Source organism: Haliotis cracherodii, unplaced genomic scaffold, assembly GCF_022045235.1.
Source record: "Haliotis cracherodii isolate W230 unplaced genomic scaffold, xgHalCrac1.p SCAF_6, whole genome shotgun sequence".
NCBI classification, from domain to species: Eukaryota; Metazoa; Mollusca; class Gastropoda; order Lepetellida; family Haliotidae; genus Haliotis; species Haliotis cracherodii.
Window position 1 is genome coordinate 9,563,278 of NW_027266319.1, and position 21,718 is coordinate 9,584,995.

The 21,718-nt window shown below is 43.3% G+C and overlaps 1 protein-coding gene across 2 annotated transcripts in view; it reads right to left on the bottom strand.

Moving 5' to 3' along the window:
* Window positions 1-21,718, bottom strand: part of LOC139444672 (contactin-like) — a 53,037-nt gene that overhangs the window by 14,340 nt on the left and 16,979 nt on the right. For both annotated transcript variants that reach the window (XM_071225604.1, XM_071225603.1), the window contains exons 7-20: window positions 18,230-18,559; window positions 16,776-16,871; window positions 14,204-14,443; window positions 12,493-12,598; window positions 10,852-11,042; window positions 9,387-9,659; window positions 8,053-8,346; window positions 6,730-6,893; window positions 6,006-6,132; window positions 4,767-4,940; window positions 4,086-4,229; window positions 2,261-2,355; window positions 1,809-1,904; window positions 814-964 (exon numbers count right to left, since the gene is read on the bottom strand). In XM_071225604.1, coding sequence (XP_071081705.1) covers window positions 814-964; window positions 1,809-1,904; window positions 2,261-2,355; window positions 4,086-4,229; window positions 4,767-4,940; window positions 6,006-6,132; window positions 6,730-6,893; window positions 8,053-8,346; window positions 9,387-9,659; window positions 10,852-11,042; window positions 12,493-12,598; window positions 14,204-14,443; window positions 16,776-16,871; window positions 18,230-18,559 — 2,481 coding nt within the window. The remainder of the gene's footprint in view (window positions 1-813; window positions 965-1,808; window positions 1,905-2,260; window positions 2,356-4,085; window positions 4,230-4,766; window positions 4,941-6,005; window positions 6,133-6,729; window positions 6,894-8,052; window positions 8,347-9,386; window positions 9,660-10,851; window positions 11,043-12,492; window positions 12,599-14,203; window positions 14,444-16,775; window positions 16,872-18,229; window positions 18,560-21,718) is intronic.

Sequence of the window (21,718 nt, forward strand, 5' to 3'; positions counted from 1 at the left end):
CACAGACCGTCATTCACAACAAGTATGAGGTACTGGAGACCTTTCCCACCCTGGAATCTCCACAGACCGTCATTCACAACAAGCATGAGGTACTGGAGACCACCATTCACAACAAGTATGAGGTACTGCAGACCTTTCCCACCCTGGAATCTCCACAGACCGTCATTCACAACAAGTATGAGGTACTTGAGACCTTTCCCACCCTGGAATCTCCACAGACCACCATTCACAACAAGTATGAGGTACTGGAGACCTTTCCCACCCTGGAATCTCCACAGACCATCATTCACAACAAGCATGAGGTACTGGAGACCTTTCCCACCCTGGAATCTCCACAGACCGTCATACACAACAAGCATAAGGTACTGGAGACCTTTCCCACCCTGGAATCTCCACAGACCGCCATTCATAACAAGCATGAGGTACTGGAGACCTTTCCCACCCTGGAATCTCTACAGACCGTCATTTACAACAAGCATGAGGTACTGGAGACCTTTCCCACCCTGGAATCTCCACAGACTCCTTCACAACAAGCATGAGGTACTGGAGACCTTTCCCACCCTGGAATCTCCACAGACCACCATTCACAACAAGCATGAGGTACGTGGGAGATACACACAAGAATCTGAAAAGGTACACATGAGGTACACATGAGGTGAGGCCACAGTGAGGTGAGGCCACAGTGAGGAGTGAGATGACCTACTGTAGCTCACCATCCCAATTGCTAAAGGACTTCATTGTATTTTTGTCAGAGCAACACTAAGCATGCCACATCAATGCCTATGAAGTTTGTTGTAAAACACTGATACTCACAGTCTTCAGCTGATCTGATGAGGGCGATGTGTGATCTGTTTCCACTGCCTAAGTTATTGAATGCTTGAACTTGAACTTCATACTCAGAGTAGAAATTTTCAAGTCCGACAAGTGTGACAAAACTTCCTGTGCTGGTGCCCGTTAATTTCTCCTGTGAAATAAGGATTGAAACTCTTAATAAAACCACATCAGTGCAAAATCAAGAACAGACACTCTCTGAAATATTTGAGTGCATTCACCTTTAAGGGAGTGCTCCAGAGAGATGCCATATTGGAGAATTGTACAGATGAAAACTAGTCAAATACGGAGAAAGTGCGAATTACAACTATGCACACAAACCATACTAAATGCTTTCATGTTTGATTGTTTCTGTACCTTGTCTATCTATACTCAAAAACCTTCTAAAATAGTGAAACTTCTGATAATACTGTTTTTTGCATTACATTCAGCTTAAACGCTATTGTGTCAGCAGCAAATGGATTTTCTTCCAATCCTGCAATGTCATTGGCAAATAACAACAGTCTTGAATTTTCTCGTCTTTGTTATGTTACTCCAGTTTGGCACCAAAATGAGAATGTACAGGTCGTCTTTGAATGATGGCGGCTCAATTTTATACCAGTAATTGTCAGTTCTATACAGTAGTTAGAAATAAATAGGTCCGGTACTCGTCAGTTCTAATAATGACCAGTACTCATATGGTTGCAAGAATATCTGGAGCAGTGCTTGAGGCTAGGGCATCTTGTCTTCCTGAGTGACTTTTGTTTAACGCTCCACCCAGCATTATTCCAGCTGTCTTGGCTGCTGGAAAATAATACAGACTAGACCAGGCAAACCAGTGACTAATAGCATGAGCAAGGAACCATAATTGTGGCAAATCTAGCATTGGATGCCACAGATCCTGGACCAGCCAAGGGAGGCAACTGCAGTGCTGAGGGCCAAAGGTCATGCCTCCATATCAAGATAGAACATGAGAGCAAATCATCATTCAAACCCACCGTTTCCCATTTCGATTGGCTGCCGCCAACTGGCTTCTTCCTCCAGAAAACATTGTAGCCAAGTCCCAGACCATTGTGATCCTCACTGGAGAGGGGCTGAAAGAGGAAATACAAACGATGAAATACAACATGTGATGTACACACAGAAATCATCACACAGGTGACACTGTACTTACACCATGGATATATCAACACCAATGAAACCTGAAAACATTCACCCAACATAAGGAGTTTTATGCCACTGTTGGCATTATTCCAGCAATATCGTGGCAGGGAACACCAGAAATTGGCTACACACATTGTACCCATGTGGGGAATCGAACCCATGTCTTTGGTATGACGAGCAAACACTTGAACCACTTGGCTATCCCACTGACCACATCAAATCAACGAAACAAAGCGAATCAATCATCGTTAAGTTACTAATTGAGTTAGCCTGGTGGATGTCTTACCTCCCATGTGATAGTGAGGTCGCCGACCTTCCCTCCTCCTCCACCGACCTTCTCAGGGGCTTTTGCTGGTTTGTTGGAAGGAATCTGTATTGTTGCTATGGAAACAGAAATGTTTTATACAAGTTATATTTCTTAATAACCCATTATTTTGTCTAAATAATCCACAACTCCATAACATTTTGACTGTAAAATTAATCACATCCTTGATCAATCTACAAGTTCATTCATTTTGGATATCAGTGACGCAAGACAGACTTTATTAAACCGAGAGACTTATTCCTTGTGACACAAGACAGACTTTATTAAACCGAGAGACTTGTTGCTTGTGACACAAGACAGACTTTATTAAACCGAGAGACTTGTTGCTTGTGACACAAGACAGACTTTATTAAACCGAGAGACTTGTTGCTTGTGACACAAGAATCTCAGGAGTAAGATAAACCAAAGCCTGATTAATACAACACATAATAGATATATATCACAGAGTATTTGATAGCATAATACAATAGCCAATAGGCAGGTAATTCAGTATTTTAGTTGCACAAGTAATGCTGATTGATTAAATAAACAGTAACTGTTTTTGTTTTCAGAACGTGCATAACCTCCCTTCATGAAACCATCACATGACGGTGAAACCATCACATGACGGTGAAACCATCTCATGACGGTGAAACCATCACATGATGGTGAAACCATCTCATGACGGTGAAACCATCACACGACGGTGAAACATCACACGTCGGTGAAACCATCACACGATGGTGAAACCATCTCATGAGGGTGAAACCATCACATGACGGTGAAACCATCACATGTCGGTGAAACCATCACATGACGGTGAAACCATCTCATGAGGGTGAAACCATCACATGAGGCTGAAACCATCCTTATTTCTGAGTTAGGAGATTAAAATGAAATCCTGTTACCAGTAGATGAGTTTAATGTTTTCAAAGGAATGTAAGTATGTTGTCTGCTTGCAACAGTTTTAAACAGTATTTATTTTTCTGTCTTAACGAGAGTGAGTAAATTGAGCTTAAATGCTGCCAAGAGAACATATTCAGTATTTTAGAATATGTATAAGGAAAGCGAAAAGTACAGGAAGTTTTAAACTCTACACCTCTCAAATTCCGTTTAGCAAACTTAAGCGAGTGCATCTGGTTGTAATGTAAGGAATAGAACTCTAGAAGTGCATATGCTAGCCATACTCATGAAGGTATTCTATATAAATAGACAAATACTATGCCAGTAACACAAATACTATGCCAGTAACACAAATACTATGCCAGTAACACAAATACTATGCCAGTAACTCAAATACTATGCCAGTAACACAAATACTATGCCAGTAACTCAAATACTATGCCAGTAACACAAATTTGTCGAGAACTAGCCCCCTTGGTTATATGGTGTGAACGACCCTCTATGCAGCCTCGGGGTACATAGGCTCCCACACAGGGTACACACACCATATCACACACACAATATAACCATCACACACACCAAATAACCATCACACACACAATATAACCATCACACACACCATATAACCATAACACACACCATATAACCATCACACACACCATGTAACCATCACACACACCATATAACAATCACACACACCATATAACCATCACACACACCATATAACCATCACACACACCATATAACCATAACACACACCATATAACCATCACACACACCATATAACCATAACACACACCATATAACCATCACACACACCATGTAACCATCACACACACCATATAACAATCACACACACCATATAACCATCGTGACTGGTCGACAGCCAGTAGTAATTACTTACTTGTTGGCACACTTGGTAGACCAAGACCATATCTGTTCATGGCTCTAACTCGGAACTGGTATCCAGCTCCTGATTTCAGATTCATCAAGGTCGTCTGCCTCTTACTTGGCTGGAGGTCGTCCAGAGCTTCAGTGCTTGGAATTCCTGGAACATATGTAACATATAGTCAGACATACAGAAGAGTCAAACCTGATTCCTAAGCGGGAATAATGTGTCAGTTCTGAAGGTCAGTCAAAGGTATGTACAACTTTGATGAACCCCACAGACATTGGCCGAAGTTGTACCTCTGACCAGTGTATCTTGGCAATGGATGCTCTCCACATGGGGATCCAGAGGGAGGGAGGGGGGGGGGGGATGATCCAGAAGAGGGAGGGTCCAGGGGTTCTGGACACTCCCTTTTGAAAACCAAATGTAGAGTGTTGTAGGCAGTAAAATTATATGAGAGGATTTTGATATTTTGGACCCCTCCCTTTAAAAATGCTGGATCAGCCCCTGTTCCGTGTCTAAGGTCTCTGGCCCAGCCATGATGCTGTAGATGGATCATGTGAATGGCTCGTCGGCCATGATGCTGCGGTTGGATCCAAATCTCTCTTTCCCCCATCCCATAATAATAAATGACCAGTCCCTTAGCAAAACTGTGCCCAGATAGGAAGTCTGACGAGGAAGATTGTTGTGACTCACGTTCTTTCAATATCCTCCACTGACTGTTGAAGTTGGTGTGGAACTCCACATCATAGTACAGGACATCAGCCCCATGAGTATCGCCATCAGTCCACATGATCTTAATTGTGCGAGGATTAGAACTGTCAGTAGCCTTTAGGTCCTGGAAGACTCCGGCAGGCTCGCCCGGGGGTCCTAGAGAAAACACAAGATGGTACATAAAGCTTTCATCCACTGATCACCTACCAAATATTGTAGGGGACATGCCAAGTCCAAACTCAACTACTCGACTCGGCATATAGTGAAATCCCTTCTATAATGATGTTCCTAGGATATAGGTCAGTGAGTGAGTGGGTTGACTCTTAAGTTTGTTTGTTTGTTGTTTAACATCACACTCAGCAATATTCCAGCTATATGACAGCAGTCTGCAAATAATCGACCACCCAATCCCGCTTGTCGCCTCAAAAGACAAGCATAGTCGCCTCTCGCGGCAAGCATGGGTTGCTGAAGACCTATTCTCTACGCTGGGTGATCTACATTTAGATTAGTATTGCATTCATATCATGTGGGATGAGAGCCCGACTGAGGCAGGTCTCAACTGTATGGTGCTGACAAACCTAGAAACATTATCAGGATGAACTGGGAATGAACCCACAATCACAGGTTTCTGGCGTGCCCAGGGGATGCAAAGCAAACTGCAGTGCCTGAGACGACAGGCCAGTATGCTCACTAGGGCAATAAGAGGTAGGGCTTTTGAAAGACAAAACAGGAAGTAGTAAAAATTCCTCAAAGACATCCCCATTTTGAATGATATTCATGGAAACACAATCCATGAGTTCTAAAGACAAATTTATAGGCAAGTGAGTATGGTTTTATGTAGCTTTTAGAAACATTCCAGCAATATCACACCAGAAATGGGCTTCACACATTGGAGCCATGTGGGGAATCAAACCTGGGCCTTTGGTGTGACGAGCGAACACTTTAACCACTAGGCTCAGTTACCCCACTGCCCACAAATTTATAGGTAAAAATGGAGTCGGATGGACAGTACAGGGATGAATACAACATTCTCACTGACTTGCAGGTAAATAAGACCGCACACCCTCCACCACACCCAAAATAACAAACCCTAATTCCAGATCCCACTTCTTGTTAAACCTACAATTGGCCATATCACATTAACATAAGGACACCATTAAGAAGCAACATTTTGAGTTTTGCTACATCCCCTACATGTCAGGGGGTATAACTCCCACTTACCTAGTACTCTGAGAGTAGCTTCAGCTGACTGTATGTCAAGTCCCGTGGCTGCGTTGCAGGTGTACTTCCCTGCATGGATAAACTGGGCATTGATCACGTACAGGTAGCCCCTTGTGAACCCTGAACCCTGGACAACGAAACAAAAGAGATTCTTTAAACATGCTGTGGTGGTGAGATATGTTCTTTCGCGAATTAAGAAATTCTGGGAATCAAACCCAGGCCTTCATGACGAGCGAACACTTTAACCACTAGCCTGCCCCACTGCCCCGATGGATAGAAATTAACGTCTCTGTGTGAGGTGGGGTGAAATGGGGTTTAACGTCGCGTCCAAGATTATTGCACTTATATAGCGATGTGCATGCACGTGTGTGTGTGTGTGTGTTTTGTTGCTGTTTGTACTAGTCCGGACTGATGCCGATTTATAGTGCTAGCACACCGATATACCATGCCGCAGTTTAACATGAATACCCCACTTAGACACAGTATACTGACTCCGAGCCGACCAGTCCTTGTTTTAGCCTCTTAATGCCGAGCGCCAGACAGGGTAACAACAAGTACCATCTTTTAACGTCTTTTGGCATGACGCAGTTGGGTATCGAACCCCGGACCTTCCGCTCCCCGGGCGGACACTCTACCACTAGACCACGGAGGCAGTCACGTCTCTGTGTACATGAAAGGGTTACAATTAGCACACATGGTACACAAAATGCAAAATTGTTCTCACCAATCTGTAGTAAGGATTCTTTTCGACATCAATGCGGTGGTTATTGAATTTCCACGAGTACACCATGTCCATGTTCTGACTGGCAGACGCCTCGCAGCTTAGTGTGGCTGTCGAGTTGACCAGCACGTCCTCACTGGATGGTCGACGAGTCAACACCGTCTGGGCTGTGACAGGATTCCAAACAATAATATCAACAACCAAACATTTCAAAATTGTAATTAGTTTCACCAGAAAATTACCAACCATCTCTTAATTGTGAATAATAATATCAGTATCACTAACCCAACATCAGTATCTGCAATATGTACAGAGATTTATCTGGGATATTAAACTGTGCCCTCTGGCAGGCTATTTGGGACAACATCTGTAATTAATGATAAAAACAACAGCCAAACATCTCATAACTGAGTATCAATAATGCCAACTGCCAAACATTTCATGACTGTTTATCAATAATGACAACAGCCAAACATTTCATAACTGTGAAACAATAACGACAACAGCCAAACATTTCATAACTGTGTATCAATAACGTCAACTGCCAAACATTTCATAACTGTGAAACAATAACGACAACAGCCAAACATTTCATAACTGTGTATCAACAACACCAACTGCCAAACATTTCATAACTGTGTATCAACAACACCAACTGCCAAACATTTCATAATTGTGTATCAATAACACCAACTGCCAAACATTTCATAACTGTGTATCAACAACACCAACTGCCAAACATTTCATAATTGTGTATCAATAACACCAACTGCCAAACATTTCATAACTGTGTATCAACAACACCAACTGCCAAACATTTCATAATTGTGTATCAACAACACCAACTGCCAAACATTTCATAATTGTGTATCAACAACACCAACTGCCAAACATTTCATAATTGTGTATCAATAACGCCAACTGCCAAACATTTCATAACTGTGTATCAATAATGCCAACTGCCAAACATTAAGTTTTGAAAGCAACATGTACAGAGATTTATCTGGGATATTAAACTGTGCCCTCTGGCAGGCTATTCGGGACAAAATTGTGATACAGTTCAAAATTAAATTTCATTTTTACCTATTTACCTATTTTCGGAAATTCTTACATGTGTACTGTATGGTGAAACACAGAGTGATGGGCATGGTACTGACAAACTTATTATCGGGGGGAAACAGGATTCGAATCCACAATCATTGGTTTCTGGTGAGCCCAAGGGATGCAAATACAGTGAAATCCAGCGCCTCCGACTGCTGGGCCACCCATGCCCCCCCCCCCCCCTCCACACACTGTAAACATCAACATGTCAAACGTATGACTTACAAACAATTGTGAGCTCAGCAGAGTCTTCAGCAGATCCAATGGGGTTCGTCACCTTGCAAGTGTAGCGTCCTCTGTCAGATGTCCGCAGAGATGTTATGTACAAATTTCCATTCATTAACATTTTGTAGTTGCCAGAATCGCCTCCCTTGGTCAGTCCAAGACTACGTCTGTCCTTGAACCACTCGTACTCCGGAGCAGGCGCTGCCTCCGGATCACACACAATGGTGACGTTGCCACCAATTGATGCTGCGATGCCCCTCTGCAGAGGATGCTTCGTAAATGACGGGGCAAACTCTGAAACATGGAAGCAGAACTTAAAGGCTTCCTCAAATGTTGGGTGTGTATGGTTTAACCCCGCTTTTAGCAATATTCCAGCAATATCACAGCGGGGGATACCAGAAATAGGCTTCACACATTGTACCCATGTGGGGAATCCAAACCCAGGCCTTCAGCGTGACGAGCCAACGCTTTAACCACTAGGCTACCCTACCGCCCCTCTCAAATTTGGATATTTCTGTTTGATCATATTAAATTTAACAATTTTCATAATAATGGAGAAAACACAGACATGATTGACTGTTGGACTTTAGTGAAAGAATGAACTTCTTCTGGGAAAGGTACTTTCAAAATCCTAAAACTTCAGTCATCCTGTTCAAATGAAAGAACAAGTTGACCATTGATAATCATTGGACCCTGTGTATTTCAATGGGCCACCAATCCAACAGTAAACACTATGACAGGAAAACACGTATTGTTTTAACTAACTGCTGTTACATTTTCACTGCTCCCGTTTATCCATACAGGGATTTCCTTCCATTCTTGACATGCAGAGACATCAAAAGCACAATTCCCCTTGTAATGAAGTGCCATGACACACACCCTATGTCTGTACAGATTTACACAATTAGCACACCATTTGTAATGTTTATACATTCATTTACTTGAAAAATATTGTGAGGTGAGGTGAAATGGGGTTTAACATCGTGTCCAAGATTATTCCACTTATATAGCGATGTGCATGTGTGTGTGTGGCTGCTTGTACTAGTCCGGAATGATGCCGATTTATATTGCTAGCCCATTGAGATACCATGCCGCAGTTTAACATGAATACCCCACTCAGACACAGTATACTGACTCAGACCATTCCTTGTTTTAGCCCTTTAATGCCGAGCGCCAGACAGGGTAACAACAAGTACCATCTTTTAACATCTTTTGATATGACGCGGCCGGGGATCAAACCGCGAACCTTCAGCTCTACGGGCGGACGCTCTACCTCTCGACCACGGAGACGGTTTGAAACATATTGATGACACTGGATTGTTATATACACGTACCTAAGACCCTGAGCTGGGCTGTACTGTACATGACGTTGTGTTGGTTTGTGGCACTGCACTGATACATGCCGCTGTCTCGCTCCTTGTTCAGGCCCTGGACGGTGAGAGCGTTGCGGTGGATGGTTAAGACGCCTGTCATATTCTTCAGAGGCACCCCATCCTTGTACCAGAGGTAGGTGGGTGGGGGAGTGCCTGCAGCCTCGCAGTGCCACGTCAGCTGTCCCCCCACATCGGTGTGTTGGTCCTTCAAAGGGTACGTGAAGTATGGCTCGGCTGTGAAATCACAAAACATAAAAAACAAATATTAACGATATGTAAATCATGCACTGAGCAAGTGTCAAATGCTATCGATTAATGTCAAGTCGAACTTGAATGTTGAGCTACTTTAACTTTAATGTCGATGCACTGAGATAAACATCCTACTTGACAAGTAAAGGACTTGAGATTGACTTCGTCTGATTAAAAGTCTGATTTTACTGACAGAAGAACATGGTTGGTATCAAATTTTATAAATATTGCAGTGAACACAACTATGACAATTCTCCTCAAGGAAATGCCGCCTTCATTTTCTACACATATCCCTATAACTTACCTTAAGGTATACAATAATTGTCTCTAAGTCATATTTACTTGATATAAAAACACACTCGGGCTGGGACAGTTAACTCTGGGACTCCGATCGGGTGAGTCCAGAGTAGGACCCGCATTTCTTTCTGACGATGCACACATTCCTTCTGACTTTTCACACTTTGTTCCCAACTCTTGAAACCTTCAGTGGGTACCCGGGTAGGGTCGGGTAATTGGGGGTTGGGTACCCGGGTAGTAAATTTGGACTTATCCCAGCCCTACACTGGACCCATCGATCACCCTTGTTTTGAGTCTGGTGTGAATGACATGATACTAAAAATAGACCCCCAATCAAATTACACTGTTCCTTCTGATAGAAACAAGCAGCGATATCACCAAAAAGACTTGTAGCATACAGACATTCTTCCCCTGTCCAAATTCTCAGGAAAACATATTTTCTATTATTAAATATATCGAGGGCAGATTAACTATATCCTTAGAACAGCCGGGGGTTACAACAATTAACATGTGACTAGGGTTGTATCGAAGATACCCGGATGATTCCTATAAAAAAGATCAAATTACCAGTTTCTAGTATGCAGTCACAGAAGTAATAAATACCCTAAGAATCTCAAATAATGCATTTGGAACTTGGTCATTATTTTAGTGGTTTTGATATATTTTAGTGATTCTATCCAATGCACATTTCCAAGAGCGTTCCATATATATATATAACACATGGTATGGTTCCAAAATGGGTCATGTGACTAGCCTGTGATGCATTACGGTCAGAAATTATGTTGAACAGGGTTTGGACATGCAAAGGATATGACAGATTCTGAAAACATCAGTGTTAGATGAAGATAGGATAATTGAGGGTACAAATCCCCTGACTCACATTCAATTCTGAGTGAGTATCCCTTCTCGTCGGCTTCCTTCGTGGTGGAACTGTACACCCGGCACTTGTAGACCCCCTGGTCCTCAGGGGCAACGTTCCTGATGGTGAGGACACGGTTGTGGTCTGAGTACATTGCCCGTGACGGCATATCCTTCCCCAACAAACGGCTCCACTGGTACACCAAGGGGCCCCTGCAGGATGGGAAAAAACAAACTCAGGACATGCAACCCAATTGCAAATTTTTCATGGTTTCTATACACAATCTCTGCCACCCATGGCTTCTTTGTGAAGAGAATCCTAGCAAAATATTTTTTAGTTACAAAATATTACCACTAGTTGAAAGTCATCTTCCCGAGGCAAGAGAGTTAACTGACTTTCAAAGTCCAGTTTCCACCCTTGCCGAACTAGGCTGGTATTATGGAGTAGAAGTAGAACCCTCCACAGCAAACCTCAGAGCCATGCTACATGTATCAACTCGAGCTGATGTACACAAATAGAAAACATTTTTCCTCGATTCTCTATTTCATCCTAGACACTGCACACAAAACTCAGAAATTGCAAAGAACAGAATAGGTTTGTTGCTTAACCCCTTACCCCAGCTATATGACAGTGGTCAACAAATAATCACGTCTGGACCAGGAAACCAGTGGTTAATATCATGTGCAATATCCTATGTCATCAGGATACACTGCCACACTATCAACCAAATCAACGACCACCCGATCCATTTAGTCTCCTTGTATGAGCAGTATGGGTTGCTAGTAGGGCTGGGACGGGTAACTCGGGTACTCAGGTAGGGTGGGTACTGAGTAGGACCCGGGTACCCACAGGACTACCCGGACCCATGGTTAGTCACATGATATATTGTTTAATGATAGAAAGTATCTAAAACTCTTATGTTTAAACTACATGTCACTAATGTTCGCAGTTCTTCCTGACTACTACTCTCATTCCTTCTGACTTTTACATGTTTAAAAAAAAGTATATAAACACATTTTACCAGAGCTACGGTCAAACTTTTCCTTTTAGGGTCAGGTAATAGGCAATCTAATTAAAATCAGACCTAAGTTCTCGTTGCCGATAAACAAAGATCTGAGAACATCCCATTAGGGGTCATGTCAGAACAACCTTTCACAAACTTTGACCGACAACTGAAATGACTAACAAGAAGTCGACATCAGCCAATTAGAAAGCAGCTTTCTCAAGCTTTGCTGCACTTGTTTCAACCTGGCAACTTCCATTTCAGACCACGCTTGAAAAATAAGTTGACACAGTTCTCGATTAAAATGTTGAAAACTGAACAAACGAACATTCCAGAATGTCTAATCTATGGTTGAGATTGTATAGCAGTGTATAATCCCACAGAAGCGAGTGATAGACGATTAATTAACGTTAATTAATGATAAGAAAACACATTCCGACTGTCACTTTCATGATCTGGTTAGCGACGCTTTGATAGGTCGGATGAACGGTCATTCTGACGTGACCCGCCACGGATGTCCTCAGATCTTTGTTTAGCGGCAGCGAGAACTTAGGTCTGATTTTAATGAGATTGCGGTAATAGGGGGATTGGTCCCCGGGTAATAAATAAAAGCCGTAGTTGCTGGGGACCTACTATCCCAGAATCCCCACTGTACTCACGTTCCGTAAGCAAAGCACTCCAGTTGTATGTCCTGTCCCTTCTTGGGCTGCGAGGGGAACACCGAGATGAAGTCGTCCTGGATGATGGGGCGATAGTTTCCTCCAGCTGAAATATACACCCACAAAGATGATCAATCAGAAACTAGCAAGCCATGTATGGTGAGTGAGTGAGTATATACACCCATAAAGATGATCAATCAGAAACTAGCAAGCCATGTATGGTGAGTGAGTGAGTGAGTGAGTGAGTGAGTTGGTGGGTGGGTGAGTGCATGGGTGGGTGAGTGCATGGGGGGTGAGTGAGTGGGTGGGTGAGTTGGTGGGTGGGTGAGTGAGTGAGTGAGTGAGTGAGTGAGTGAGTGAGTGAGTTGGTGGGTGGGTGAGTGCATGGGTGGGTGAGTGAGTGGGTGAGTGAGTGAGTGAGTGGGTGGGTGAGTTGGTGGGTGGGTTAAGTGCATGGGTGGGTGAGTGAGTGGGTGGGTGAGTGAGTGAGTGAGTTGGTGGGTGGGTGAGTGCATGGGTGGGTGAGTGAGTGGGTGAGTGAGTGAGTGAGTGGGTGGGTGAGTTGGTGGGTGGGTTAAGTGCATGGGTGGGTGAGTGAGTGAGTGAGTGAGTGAGTGGGTCGGTGAGTGCATGGGTGGGTGAGTGAGTGAGTGAGTGGGTGGGTGAGTTGGTGGATGGGTGAGTGCATGGGTGGGTGAGTGCATGGGTGGGTGGGTGAGTGAGTGAGTGAGTTTAGTTTAACACTACTTTGAACAGTATTCCAGTAATATCATGGCATGAGGAAATCCTACAGTGATTCAGGTCTAAGATGTTTACCATCAAAGTGAAACCCACAAGCATTGGTATCATGCAGACAAACCTAGAAACATAATCATGGCAAATCCGGCTTATAGTGCTAGCCAATTGAAATACCATGCCATAGTTTAACATGGCTACCACACTGAGCCGACTTGTTTTGTCCCTTTAATATTGAGTGCCAGGCAGGGTAACAACAAATACCAATTTTCAACAACTTTTGGCATAATGTGGCCTGTGGATGAAACCACTGATCTCCCGCTCTCCGGGCAGATGGTCGGTCAACCTATAAGTGCGGACCCAACCTATAAGTGCGGACCCAGCCTATAAGTGCGGACCCAACCTATAAGTGCGGACCCAGCCTATAAGTACGGACCCAACCTATAAGTGCGGACCCAACCTATAAGTGCGGACCCAACCTATAAGTGCGAACCCAGCCTATTCTCAACAAAACTAAGTATTTCTTGATTAGTTACAAAGAGGTGAGGTGAAATGGGGTTTAACGTCGCGTCCAAGATTATTGCACTTATATAGCGACGTGCATGCACGTGTATATGTGTGTGTGTGGCTGCTTGTACTAGTCCGGACTGATGCCGATTTATAGTGCTAGCACACTGAAATACCATGCCGCAGTTTAACATGAATACCCCATTCAGACACAGTATACTGAATCCGAGCCGACCAGTCCTTGTTTTAGCCCCTTAATGCCGAGCGCCAGACAGGGTAACAACAAGTACCATCTTCTAACGTCTTTTGGTATGACGCGGCTGGGGATCGAACCCCGGACCTTCCGCTCTCCGGGCGGACGCTCTACCATTAGACCACGGAGGCAGCCTAGTTACAAAGAAGTAATCACCCAATAATGCCACTTCAAAGCTGGGTTACCCAAACTATAAAGATTCACGGTTGTACGTACCTTGAGAGACCACATCGAGATTGAAGCCCAGGCTGGATTTACTGGGATTCTGAGAAGAACCAACGTAATTACTGGTCCCTCCAATACTTGTGAGTGAAACGATACAATGATATCTCCCCTCGTCAGTACGTGTCACCTCAGAAAAGTATAGCTTGCCATTGTTCGAGATGAAGATGTAGGACTGTAGACTTGGCCGGATGAAGTTAGCCACAGTATTTTTATACCACTGATATTTGGCCGCTGAAAGAAACAACAGTATGGTCAATACCACAAAGAAAGACAACAAACCTGTTTCTCAGAGGTTTTGTGGTGGGACCCACGAGCACCGGGATGGTGTTGACAAACCTAGAAACATAATCAGGGCGAACCGGGATTCCAGCCCACAATCATAGGTTTCTGGCGTGCCCAAAGGGACGCAACTCTGCACAGCGAACCGCGGCGCCTTAGACGACTGGGCCACCCATGCCCCTGTTGCCTTAAAAGAAGTTCTTTAAAGCAGGAATGATTTCTCACCCCCCACCAAAAAAACAGTGCCAAATTATCATTTTGTTTAGTTTTAAGCTCAACCAAAATGGCTCTGTTTAATAGGCCCTCACTCTCTACAAGTATCTCATTACAGTGATAAGGACAAAGAGAAAGTCAATTCTTAAGAAGACAATGATTACTATGTAGGAAAAAACACAGCTCCGAAGTTTAATGCTGAGGGTTGCAAAGCCAAGGATAGAGCAAGACCTGTGGATGGAGCCTGAGGTCTTTGCTCCTGGGCTGTCTTCTTGAGGGTTCACACTCCAAGCATAACTGAAGAAGGGTGTTTTATCCAGACACCAACAAATAACAATCAAATGTGTCAGAATAAATAGATAAAGAATGTAGAGCGTAAACAATGACTTGTTTGTCCCCCTATTCAAGAAGTGGACTTTACCAGATCCTAGTCAATTTTGTACAAGTGAATATAATTTCCCAGGTCTTCAGCGCGACAAGGAAATGCACTACCCACTAGGCTACCCCACTGCCCCAATATTGTATGAACAAAAGTTTCTCATTACTGTAAACTATGATTATAACAAACTCAAAGGGACCACTAATTTAGTTTGTTATAATTTTTTAATTTGAAGTTTACACGATATACAGCTTTTCCATTGGACGAGAGAGCGGTCATATGACCGCGAAATTGACGTTCATAAGTGTATGAACGACACAATTTGACGTTCATACATTTTTCACGAGACCGTGTTCTTGAAATGACGTGAACACTGACGGACTACTTCCCTGGGAATTCCCTAGCACGAAAACACACATACCGTATTCGACGTAATAAGCGCCCCGCTCTAATAAGCGCCCACGGCGATATTTGCTAATATATTGGCTAATGAACAAACCCAATCAGCACCCCTTCCGATTGATCAATGTACACAAGACTTTTTTATTCGTGTATAATACGCACTCGTGTGTTATATCACCCTTAATTATGGGCAATTAAATTCTTGAAAAATATATCCGTCGCATGTAAACATTTCAGGCTGTACGATCTTTCAACTCAAAATAATATTCTAATAAGCGCCCCCGATTTCTAATTTTGAGAGCGCCCTGGGCGCTTATTACGTTGAATACGGTAAGCGTTCTTTCTGATCATTTAGAACCTATATTCTTGGTCTCAGCGTTTCAGTATACATTGAGAAATGTCAGAGAGCGAGACTGCATGATTGTTCACGAATATCCTCGCTGCGGCCTATCCTAAAAAACAAACGATGAAATGCACATCTAAACTATCGTAGTGTCGACTCGATCCGTGCCTAGGCTGACATTGACCGTCTCCAGCAATCTATGAATTTACCTTAGTGTCTGTTTGACGCATCTTTATTCACCTTTCAATGATCGGCCAGTTGATCAATGATGACTAACACATGTAACCACCACACGTTCATTAACAACTTAGGAAATCTCTCCCGTCACGTTTATTGTGTCGGCCATTTTGACGTCTTGTACTTGATGTAAATGCATTACGACGCGCTGTCATTGTGACTGACTTACTGAGGTAGTTCTTTACAGACCATCTTTGCATCCATACGCCCATGTCACCTCTCTTTTTGAGGAACTATTTTACATCGCGATATAGCTGGTTGTTGTATTGCTGTCAGTGTAAACATGAACAATGATGAAGTCACACGTACTAAATAAAATTGTGTTTAGATCTTGGCCTACATCCTTTGAGGTAAGAAATTGTGATAAAAAAATTATAAGAATTGACTTTCATTTTGTGTGAGTTCATAAGAGTATGAACCTTCATAGAGTGAGGGCCAAACATTGTATGAACGTCGTCGCAAGCTCCGACATTCATACAGTTTGGCCCTCACTCTATGAATGTTCATACTCCAATGAACTCACACAAAGTGAAGGTCAATTCTTAAATAAACATTATTTTGTTACAAGCATTTTGACTAAAATATACAGCAAATGGCCGGGACCTAAAAAAGAGTTTGTTATATCCGTCAGTCCGTTATAAGTGTGTTCGATAATATGTACACCAGAAACACAGCGGACATGTCACATGTATGTAAGTTGAATTATTTACCTGGTTTTACTGTGATGGGAGGACAGTTCAGCTGAGCACCCTCGTATTCATTGGTCACCGTCGGCGCCACACCAACATTGGAGAATTCCCCAAGATCTGAAGAATACCAGAAACATCATAATACAGATATATTGGACACACAATACAACTGGAGATTTCTTGTTTAATGCTGCCCTCAACAACATTCCAGCCTCATGGACCAGACAATCCAGTGATTGATATTGGAAGCAACGATCCATGCCGTCGGGGTATGATGACACTCACTCACTCAATGAAGTCACTTAGTCTGACCACCTGACGTATTTGTTTATGTCTATAAATAATCAAGTTTTGACCAGACAATCCTATGATTGACATCATGAGAATAGTTCTATGCAATTGGGATAAAATGACATGCATCAATGAAATCACTGAGCCAGACCACGCGATCCTGTTAGTTGCCTCTTATGGCAAGCATGGGTTGCTGGAGACCAATTCTAACCCAATCTTCAATGGTAAATTCAGCGTGTAAGCTCACACCTGTAACAAATTAATCACTTCACGTTCCCAAGTAAACAAAGAAATAACTTTAGTGAAATATTTGTGTAAAATGATATCTATCTTATGACTGCCATCCTACTCTTAGACTTAAAACTCTGAGTACGATGTAATGAAATCCGTACAGGCGCCACACGACTTGCATGGATTTTTACAAGACGGCGTTGGCCAAGCATGAATCTCTAGCAAGGACATACCTCCAGGGCTCGCATTTCGGGTCAACCTACATTCATTCCTGTCATTCTTGCAAACTCAAATTACCCACCCTCAATTTTCATTACTGACCAAATCTAACATCAACATAAGGAAATAGAAATGGGGAAGGTTAACAAAAATAATAGTCCTGCGTTCACCGCAGGTATCGTTTTTGTTTCCATTTTAAAAAAAATAAATCTGTAAATATTCCACAACTTGAACACAATACCCTGGCAGTGAAATGCTAAAATACTTAAGAACAACATGATTTCCCCGAAATTATTAACAAAATTTGGTTACATACTAGCTTGAACAACAACAAAAAAACACTGCCTGCCTGCACAATATTTTCAAAAGCCATTGTCTGAGAACCAATTCTATTATCTTTTTAAGCCTGAGGGAGGTCTTGACAACGCCAGTTTTAATGGACACAAAGAGATCCTTTTTCCTTTCCTATTTTTGAGTTCCTTCTTTCGCGTGTAAATCATTTTTTCAATGCTGAATTTCTTGCAAATAATATCGTAATCAATGGACTGGCCACCATATTGTTAATATTGCCAACCAGACATTGAGGCTTGTTTGTATCTCACAATCTGATTGGTCCATTAGACCGAGTAAGTGCAGCAAGTCAAATTGGCTAATGAAAATCAAGGGCAGGTAATATTAGTTTGAGAGAACCAGAGGATGGAAAAGGGGATGACAAAAGGTTTTCATAAACCCACCTCCAAAGGAGAGCTGGCCTGTCTTGCTGAGCACAGTTCCGAGGTAGTTCTCCGCCTTGCACTGATAGTAGCTCTCATCACTGGAGGTTGGGTTGTTGATTGTCAGTCGGCCATTGGTCAGAGTGTAGCGGTTGTCCGTGGTGGCATCCAGTGTGAAGGTTTCATTACCCACAATCCTATACCACTGGTACTTGGGGTTGGGGACAGCGTGGGCGACACACTCCATGAAAACGGCTGTTGTTGAACCCAGGATTGTTGTGTCGGACGGCTCGACAAGGAACTTAGGTCCCCGAGGAATGTCATTCGGGTTCTCTGTAGAGAATCCATAGTCTGAAACGGAAGAAAGAGATACTTGAGAAAAATACAGCAAAATAACACAAACAAACAAACAAAAACACCCACACACACACGCACAGACACTCACACACACACACGCACAGACACTCACACTCACACCCAGTCACTCACACCCACACACTGTCACTCACACCCACACACTGTCACTCACACCCACACACTGTCACTCACACCCACACACAGTCACTCACACCCACACACTGTCACTCACACCCACACACAGTTACACTCACACCCACACACAGTCACTCACACCCACACAGTCACTCACACCCACACACAGTCACTCACACAGTCACTCACACCCACACAGTCACTCACACCCACACACTGTCACTCACACCCACACACTGTCACTCACACCCACACACAGTCACTCACACCCACACAGTCACTCACACCCACACACAGTCACTCACACCCACACACAGTCACTCACACCCACAGTCACTCACACCCACACAGTCACTCACCTCCACACACAGTCACACCCACACAGTCACTCACACCCACACACAGTCACTCACACCCACACACAGTCACTCACACCCACACACAGTCACTCACACCCACACACTGTCACTCACACCCACACACAGTCACTCACACCCACCCACAGTCACTCACACCCACACAGAGTCACACACACCCACACACAGTCACTCACACCCAAGCACAGTCACTCACACCCACACAGTCACTCACACCCACACACAGTCACTCACACCCACACAGTCACTCACACGCACACACTGTCACTCACACCCACACAGTTACTCACACCCACACAGTCACTCACACCCACACACTGTCACTCACACCCACACACTGTCACTCACACCCACACACTCACTCACACCCACACACAGTCACTCACACCCACACACAGCCACTCACTCCCACACACAGTTACACTCACACACAGTCACTCACACCCACACACTGTCACTCACACCCACACAGTCACTCACACCCACACACTGTCGCTCACACCCACACACAGTCGCTCACACCCACACACTGTCACTCACACCCACACACTGTCACTCACACCCACACAGTCACTCACACCCACAGTCACTCACACAGTCACTCACACCCACACACAGCCACTCACACCCACACTCACTCACTCACACCCACACACACTCACTCACTCACACCCACACACAGTCACTCACACTCACCCACACCCACACACCCGATTATTTACTGGAATATTGCGGCATTAAACAATAAACCAAACCCAAACCAAACATATTGAGTTAGAAACTTGACCAGATTGGTAAAAATACTTTATGAAAATCTGCACCTCGCGATGATTTCAAACCGATAAGTACTTAGAAGGTTGCATGATCGAAAATATAAGTACACATGTTTGAACGCCAGTGCTTCAAGAAGCACATCTTGTTGCCGTGTTTTTCTGGGATTACAATTTATATACATTGTGGCAGGGTTTTTTGCGTGATATGTTCCGAATCGGGAATCTTTCAGGAAAATACGATGGAAAAGCCCATAGCTCTGTGTAGCAGCACTAAGACAATATCAAAATCGTTAATGGGGTGTAGCACATGATCACTGACCGCAGCTAGTCATCATGGTGATATCCTGTTAAATCATCCATGCCATCAGAGTATGGTACACAATAAGCCAGACACACATTGGAACCACCTCACCCGTGATCCATTGGTCTGGGGTATGTTAACCCTATATGTAATATACATGACATCTTCCCGAGGCAAGGGAGTTAACTGATTATAAAACTCCAGTTTCCACCATTTAACAAACCGGATTTCGATTTTGGTGCACGATTTTGATTGGACTATGCAAAGACTCGTTAGCCCAGCCAAAATGTAACTCCATAATACCAGCCTAGTTCGGCAAGGGCGGAAACTGTACTTTTATAGTGAGTTAACTCACTTGCCTCGGGAAGATGTATTTATGCAAACTAGGAATGATTGCAGCACTCGAGTTGAACTCTTTGTTTGTTTTGACGAATAAATATCAGAGAACATCATGCCATGTACGATCCTCGTTTTTTGGCTTTGTTCCACACTGTTACATCCCGCAAGGAGTCCATGGCTTGTCTGCCAAGGGAAGTTACTCTCATTTATCATATAATGAGTGGGTTTCTTGGCAGGATAAAGCCAACAGAAAAAACGATATCCGTTGGGGTCATATGCAGATATAGATGCAAATATCAAAGGTCAAGTAGGGACTACTTTAGCTGTTTATAAACAAACATGGTGAAACCCTTGTCATTTGTCGATCTAGTCAGAATCAACCATTGGGAATGTGGAGAAACTACAGGGATAATTGCTATCATTATCAAAAGAAACAGTCTACTGAAAATCAGTGTCTGACTGTGACGTAGCTAAAGCATATTTCAAGTTTTGGCAACTTTAGAGACATAATTTGTGAAAGAATTTAGCGAGGGCAAGAGGCAAACGGGATCACTTTACATGTCTGTTCTTGTAGACCTTTGCGGCTTGGAACCTTTTCCACAAATTAAAACAGTTGGATTTGGCCGAAATATGTTCGAATTGTTATCTTGTTTCGTTTGTCGCTGTGTGTACATCTGACTGCACTTCGTAATGTTATGACAGGACTGGCCGACTGTCAACAACGTCTGAGTGTGTCCGTGAAGTTTCACAGACTAGGGTTAGAGAAGCTTCCCTTTGATAAAGGGCAGTTACTCTATCGGACAGACTGATGGATTGCTGCAAAAGGCAGGTAAAAACAATTTGTGCAGGCAATTGTTGCTTTGTATATATGTAGTTATGCCACTGTATAAGAAATTGGTTTCTATTGGAACTTTATTGGCTACTGTCACTGTCCGATTGACACATCACTTACCCTCTGACATAATACATATTAATGCGCAACATTCCAGGGAAATTGCAATGTTTAGGTAATATTTGTGAGAGATGGAAAGAGATTTTCAAGCAAAGAATTGAAGAATGACAGTATATGATAAAGAGGTTATCATGCTTGTATGTTTGGGGATGGTTATCATACCTCGCCAAGGCTTGCTAAATACAATGTTTATTCCTAATACAGGATATTTACCATCCCCAAACACTCTCGCCTGATAACCTCTATATATTATACACCATAACAGCCGCTAATAGT